Below are 7,447 nucleotides of genomic sequence, written 5' to 3'. Positions count from 1 at the left end.
AGAAATTCAGTGCTCAACCACGTTATAGAATGTGATCCAGAGCCTTCAGGGCCTGGACCCATTAACTGGAAGGTTGCTTTGCTTTTCAGCAGCGTGCTCAGTGCTGGGGATCTCTGCTCAGGGTCCCCATTCCTCCTCTCCTCTCCGCTGGGTGCTGGTGAGGTGCAGTCCTGATCAAACAATTCCCAGGGAAGCTTCTGGAACTTGCTTCTTCCTTCTCTGCCTGGACTGATAGGTAAGAAACCCTCTTGGACCTTTGGGATTTATTCTGTTATTCCTCGAGGTGAGAAGGTCTTCTCATGGTAGAAGGTGAAGGAAGTTTGGTGCTGGGTCCCCGGGGAGGGATGCAGGCAGGAACTGAGGGCTGGGGACAGTCACACCGGCCCATCTCTGATGAGGGTGGGGGCAGTGGCACCGAGGGGCCTCGTTAGTGCTGGCCTGTGTCAAACCCCATCATCTGCCCACAATGTCAGGCAGTGCATCTTTATGGAGCAGGGCTGATGGCTGAGGTGGAAATTATGGATATGTATGCAAATGAATGCAAATTTACACTCTACTGAGTGTTCAGTAGGGCTTGTTGGCATATTCCATAAGGAAGCAGCTATTTTAAGTTTATAATATTTTGTTCTACTCTCTGGAAGACATAATCCCTTCTCAAAGGCCTCGGAATTCATCATTAGGTGCATCAGAGCCCTGACGAAGGGTAACACAGGCAGCATGTGGGACCAGCCCTGTCCTCTGGAAACAGGCAGAACAAGAGCAGGGGGCAGGCAGGGAACAAGGCCTCTCTGAGCCCCTGCTTGCTGAGGTGAATTTGCAAGCGGGGCAGAGCCAGGAGGAGGGCACAGGGCACACACGCCCTTGGGATTTCACCATGCACACCTCTCCTGGGGGTGCTCCTCCAGCAGTACTGGGATGAAAAGCAACTTGCTTGGGCAGGAGTTTCTGCTGCCTCTGTCAGGCACTTGTTGCTGGGTGAAATAGTCACTGACCAAGTCAAAAAGCAGAGGAAGCCATCAGCCTGCAGCAGCTGACATGGGCATGTTAGGAATATTCAATCCCCGCCATGCCGTGGTCCTACAACCAGTCTATGACTGTGGGGAGCAGTGACCCAGGGACAGGACCCAAAAACTCACAACACACAATCACTCCTGTGACATGAGCCTAAGTGGATCCCCACCCCAAAGCCCTCCTGCTGACCCCACAGGGCCAGACAGCACCGCATGGCCAGGGCTCCGTGCAGCTCAGCAGCCGTGGTGTTACCATGGTGCCTGGGAGAGCAGCTGCATCCTCCACCAGCCACATCCCTACTTTCTGCCTGTGAGGGCCTTTTTGTGTTCTCTTCCCCTTTCACATCAGTTCATTGTAGGTGACTGTGTCTCCTCCAGCCCACAAGCCTTCAAATACACACACACAGAGGAATTTTCTTTCTGCAGCCGATGCAGTGCTGCACGCTGGAGGCTGCTGCACCAGTCAGCCCAATCACACCAGCACTGCCCACACAAGGAAGGGGCTCAGGGCTGACTCTCAGGGAGCCCCTGGCCCCTCACCTCAGAGCAAATATTCTTCTTCCCTGGCTCATTGTGAGTGTGAATTGTGATATGAGGATTGGGAGGGGTCTCGATGGCTGCATCCCTGCAACATGTGCAGAAGGGGAAAGGCAAGAGCATCCAATGGCCACAGACTGAGGGAAAGAAGAGACAGCCCATTGGCAATGGGAACCATTGCACAAGATGGTGTCAGGATAATGTCCTTCTCCACTGAGTGGCTGAGGACATCAGCTCTGTGTCCTGCGTGGACATACAGGGATTTGAGGGTGAGCCACAGGCAGGCATGTGCTTGTGGAGTCAGACACCATCCTGGGACACATCACTGGCACAGAGGGAGGCAGACCACCCTGCGGCAGGAATCTCCACCTGGTCAGCCCTATGTGTTGGCGTGTATGGATTTGCTGTTGGTGAAGCTTCATTTTTAAAATGCATTAGCAGCTCGAGGTCACTTACAATAGAGGCTTTAATTAAAGCAGAGATCAATTTTTGTCAGTGCACGAGCAGAGCACAGTCTGTACTTTTCCTTCAGGAGCCACGTCCACTCCTCGTACAGAATGTGCCGCAGGGAGGGGGGAGCTCTGCAGAAACAAAATGAGGCAGCAGAGTCAGATTGCAATGCCGGGGACCAAGAGCTGCTGGAAAAACAGCTGTATCTGTGATTGTATCTATGATTGCTGCACACTGACACACACAGACAGCCCATGGTGCAGGCAGGGCAGAGCAAAGGGGTTTGGTACGTAAGTGTCTCCTGGGATCCTGCCTAAACAAGGAAATTAATTCACAGACATCTTTGGTAAGCAGCACATTAGATGGGTGGTTTATGACGTGCTGTGCACTGCACGTCTGGGCACCTGATGGCTTTGTTTTGCTTCTGGTCCTGAGTGTCAGAGGTCTCCCACTGTGACAGACTAATTCAAAATGCATTAGTGTTAATGGCAAGATCTCAGGAGTCATTGCTTCCCAGAGTCTCAAAAGAAAAAGCAAACTGCACACTATTAATGGACACCAACTCATAGCACAGTGCCTTCCCTTTGCACGATACAGCCGCGCACCGAAGTTGTGCAAACCCAGATCATGGCAGAGTCCTCAAAATATCCCTGAGCCTAAAGACAGACTTGGCTCGATGAATTTATTTTTTTATATCTCTTTTAGCAGGAGGTAGCAGTGGCGGGAGGGCATTTGGCAGGCACTGGTCTCACCGGAGCACAGGAGCTGGCCAAGGCACTGCGGGGCAGCAGCTCTGTCCATCAGCATGCAGGGCTCTGCACTGCTCGTCCTCACGGGACCGCAGAGCAGGGACTGCGTAAGAAACAGCAAAGGAGGCGAGGCTGAAAAAAAATCTGAGAGTTTTATCTATGAGAAAGCATCAATAAGCCTGCATGAACCTGTGTAGTCAGATGACAAGTGCTGCAGCTTATTGGGGAGCAGGGAAAATACTTGCTGCAAGGACAGGGAAGGGGCTGATTCCTTAGTCCATGTTCCTCCTCTGGCTGGAGCACAGCACTGCAGCTCCCGCTGGCTGAGCACGTCCTGCTGTCTTCTGCTCCTGTCCTCAGCTAACCCTGCCGGCAGCACTGGCCTGAGCATCAGGCACCGCTGGGACACACTCTGCCAAAGTTTGGCTTTCCTGGGCATCCCACACCAGGCCTGCAGTTGATGCCCGGTCTTCTCATCACCCCCTGTCCCCAAAAATATGTTTAGAACATTTTGCAAGCACTGAGATCGTGCTGGCACTGTGCCTTCCATCCTGTCTTCCTGATGTGGTCCTTGTGGCCATGGAACGCCCTCCCGTCAAGCAGAGCCCCTCCAGCCCCATGCACTGCCCTGCCAGCAGCGAGCCCAGGACACGAGAGCAGCTCTCGCTCACCCTGTAGGAAGGGGCTGCCCTGCACTGGGTGAGGGTGGCAGCTCTTGAGCGCATGAGCTGCCAGGAGCCCCAAGGCTGTCAGGGAGGGATGTTAAGGGGAAACTAAGAGGGGAGCAAACATTTACAGGGGTGCAAGCAGGCAGAAGGCAGGCCAGAGCTGCTGCCACAGCAGTGGAAGGCAAGCGTTGGGCAGCTGAACACTGATTTTTGGATTGTCCTCCTCCCTTCTGCCTGCCAGAGCTGCTTCATCCCGAGCAGATGGTGCAAACTGGAACACAAGATGCTCCAGTAGCCTGGCATGCAAGAATGCCATGTGTCCTTTTTGTTTCAAAATAAGCTAAACTCAGCAAGACAAGGTTTTTGATCATGATACACCACCTTCCTTTCACTAATCCTTTGCTTAACTGCACCTCAAGGTGCAGTTCAGCTCCCACAGTCATCTCTTCCCTCAAACACTTTCCTGCTTCTCAGTGCTTTAGGCTACCAGCACCAGCTCTCAAGGTTTTTACCCATCTGCTTTCTCCCAGGGATGCCAGTCTGGTGCTGTGCAGAACAAGGGTGCCTTCACCTCCAGCATTTCCACACTGAAGCCCCCTCCCTGTGACTTAGCTGTGTTAAGCACTTAACCTGCAAAGACAAAAACAGATTTTATGCACCACCCCCCTCTCCAGCAGATTGCACCGATTTAGGAAGGTGTTTATCCTCAGCACACCTGTTCTGTAGACAGAGATGGTGGCAGATGAGCTTAGTTCTTGGGTGGCAAGGGATACTATGATGTATTCCAAAATACTCAGCTGTTTGGGGCAAAGATCTGTGCTAGAAGTGACCAGTTGTTCCAGTGAGTGCTGCACCCACCACTCAGCTTCAGGACCTGATATATCTCTGTGAAAATGGAATGAGCAGAGAAGCAGGCAGACACCAAATTACCCTCATTCCTTGCATAGCTCAATCCCTCACTTTCAGTCCTAGACTGGTAGCCTCCAGGGATAAAAAAGTGCTTTGTAAGAGAACCATTTCATCCAAATTTCTGCACTTATGCAAATTTTCCTGAGGGCTCAAGAGACTCTTTAGGTAACTAGAATCAAAATCCATAAGGGAGATGATCTGCAAAGGGCTGTGGTGGACGACTTGGGAAGGAATTCTGCTTGGCCAGACTTAAGCAGGAAAAAAAAAAAAAGAATAATGTATTCATATGAGCAATTAATTAATTTTTCTAGAAACGTTCTCCTGCTTAAATTATAACCAAGCCCTGGCACTGCTGAGTGCTATGATTTAATACCCCCATAATTAAAGACTTTGTTGTCATACCAAGTCCTCACTGTGCAGAGAAAAATCAGCTCAAGAGCAGGAGAAATGTTTTTTAAAAGTCAAAGGCTGATTAGCATGAATACTTGTGAGAAGGCTTCCAGCACACAGCCCTCAAAACCCCTGTCAGCTATCACCCCATACCCAGGGCAGTGTGGGCACACTCTCCCAAGCCAGCCCATCCCAGCCTGCCCAGGTAGGTTTGGTCAGGCAAGGAACAGCAGGGTCCAAAACACTCACCTCGGCCTTTCCTGGGAAGGGTGAGACAAAGCAGGAGGCAATTCAGGAACACTTGGCACTCTGTAAGGAATGAGGGATGCTTACCTAGGACACCCTAGAGGAGATGTTGGCACTGTCTAGCTACAGTAGTCTCTGTGGTGCTCAAATACCAGAGCATGAGGAGAGCTTTAAAAAAAAAACTGTATTATGTATGAGTGGCTGCACCATTCACACAACAATCCTTGACATGTTCCTAAGCCTTTCTTTGGAGTACTACTTTGACAAGTAAAATATATTTATTGTTTTACGATACTTAAGATGCATGAATAGACCCTGCAGCCTCCTTACTATGCTTCAGCTGTAAGTAACGAGTCATATAAATAATTTAAAAAGGAATTAATATGGCCAGCAAATCAATGAAATGACAACTCTAAAACAAACTGAGGGCACAAAATTTCGGTGCTGTATTCCACCAAAAGGACTTCCATTGCTCCTGAACACTCATTCACCTCCAGTAATATGTACCTCTCTTGTAGTGCTTGGGTATGGAGCTCCCAAATATCTTCAGTTTATGTCAAATGTCCATGTGAACAAAGTGAATTTACCATGAGACTGAAGCAAGTGTCAGTGGTAGATTGTTTTCAGATGTCAAGACAGACGACTATAAACTTTAAAACCTCCCTCTTCTGCTTTATTGACATGTAAATTGTTCAAAAATGTTCTCACAATTCAATAATTACAAAGACTTAGACTTACATTAAAAAAGTAAAAACCAGAAAACCCCCAAAGCAGTAGTGTCCAGCTCTAACTGAGCCCCTTTATCAAGAATCTGAGAAAAAGAGCAAGTACTGTCGAACACTTAACGTAACAGGATTAAATGTTGACTAGAACACTCAGTTTAAACTAAAGATAAGTGCACATCCTATACAGTGTTTCAGAAAAGAACATTAGCCGTTGGTATATCATTAGCCCATTTAAACTGAATTTTAAATAAGTGACATCCAACTGTCATAAAATTGGCACAGAAGGCACACTAGTGTGACAATGACAAACTGGATATGCCAGCCACTGAATTAATTACAAGCTTTTAATGAAACATGGTCACAAATCTTTGAGTACTAAATGTATAATACATGGAAGCATGAGATTAAATATACACGCAAAACATCACCGCACGTGGGCCATCGCAAAATATACAGGAGTGTGTTGTGCATTTTTCTACATGATCAATACTTGATTAATAATCATGGGGTCTTCATGCAGGTGAGGATACAATTAATGAGAAAAGCAGCACCCCCAGTTACACATCCTTCACGTTCCACTTTGGTAACCAATGAACAGACTGATGTTTTAGTGCGATACAGTCCCTTGGGTCAAGCAGACTCCGAGGGCAATGTGTCCACAAGAAGGCTTGCTAGCTAAACAGCATAGTGTGTCCTTACACCAAGAACCCAGGAGAAGCAGCTTCTCAGGAGGAGAAAGGCAGGAACTAGGAGCAATTATTTTTTCACAGCAGTATTTTAAAAGCCCTGACTAATGACTGATGAGGACTAAAAGCAGGGAATGGGTAAAGAGATAACTGTCAGTAGTCCTATGTACAAGACTAAAAAGTTGGTAGAAAGATAGAAAGACAGTTATGCAGCTGTATATGTAATGGCTAAATGAATTAAAAGGCCACAAAACTATAACCAGCTTTTCTTTGACTTCCTGGTGATTCTATTGATGCTGGAAAAGACCTACAGCTTCCTACCATTCTCCTTAAGAGTCAGGAAAAAAACAGTTACAGGAAAAAGGGAAAAGTGTATTCATCTGAGGATGTAACTAGACCTGCTCACATTTCCTATTTAGAAGTCCAAATTCTGTCTAAAAGGATTTCCTGCTAATCAGACATTACATCATTCTATAGAAAAATAATATTCCTGATATTGTAGCAACATTATCAGTAACTCTCTCTATTTCTCTTTCACCATAAGAATAAGACTATTTACTGGTGGCCTTAAATGCTCCTATGCAATAAAACTGTGTCACAGCTGTGCAGAAAGGAATCAACCATAACTGAGCAGTGAACAATTCTGCATAAAAAGCTCAATCACTATTAGTAAAGAATTTTCTTCATTTCCATACTTTGTATCTACAATCTGGATATATAATTATTCTTGTACAACACTAGAGAGTCTGTGTCAGTCTTGGCACTAGCATCTGAGACAGCTTTGCCCTGCTGTTGAACACCATGGAGGAGCGGATGACAGGAGCTGGAATGGCGAGAGTGGTGGTGTTACGCGTCACAGGTCGACTGGTCCAGTCCATCTAGCATAAGCTGATTCCTATGAGGAGAGTTGGGACTTGGGGGACCACTTGGATTTGAGCTGTTAGATGGAGTAGAGTGTTTGGTGGAATCTGAATCAGGCTGTTAATGAGAAACATTAAAAAAATTATGTTTACTTGAAGTGAATTCTTTATACTCAAAAGCTTTCAAAGGCACTCAAAAATGAGAGTGAGCAACACC

The 7,447-nt window shown here is 47.3% G+C and overlaps 1 protein-coding gene across 10 annotated transcripts in view; it reads right to left on the bottom strand.

Annotated features, from left to right (window-relative positions):
* Positions 1 to 5,607: 5,607 nt before the first annotated feature.
* The window catches only part of CDC42BPB (CDC42 binding protein kinase beta), a 90,717-nt gene continuing 88,877 nt past the window's right edge, over positions 5,608 to 7,447 (bottom strand). For all 10 annotated transcript variants that reach the window (XM_066321753.1, XM_066321744.1, XM_066321743.1 and 7 more), the window contains one exon: positions 5,608 to 7,348. In XM_066321753.1, coding sequence (XP_066177850.1) covers positions 7,217 to 7,348 — 132 coding nt within the window. In that variant the 3' untranslated portion in view covers positions 5,608 to 7,216. The remainder of the gene's footprint in view (positions 7,349 to 7,447) is intronic.

Source organism: Sylvia atricapilla, chromosome 6, assembly GCF_009819655.1.
Source record: "Sylvia atricapilla isolate bSylAtr1 chromosome 6, bSylAtr1.pri, whole genome shotgun sequence".
In the NCBI taxonomy this organism is placed as follows: Eukaryota; Metazoa; Chordata; class Aves; order Passeriformes; family Sylviidae; genus Sylvia; species Sylvia atricapilla.
The sequence above is the reverse complement of the archived record's forward strand: the minus strand, read 5'-3'. Positions and strand labels throughout refer to the sequence as shown.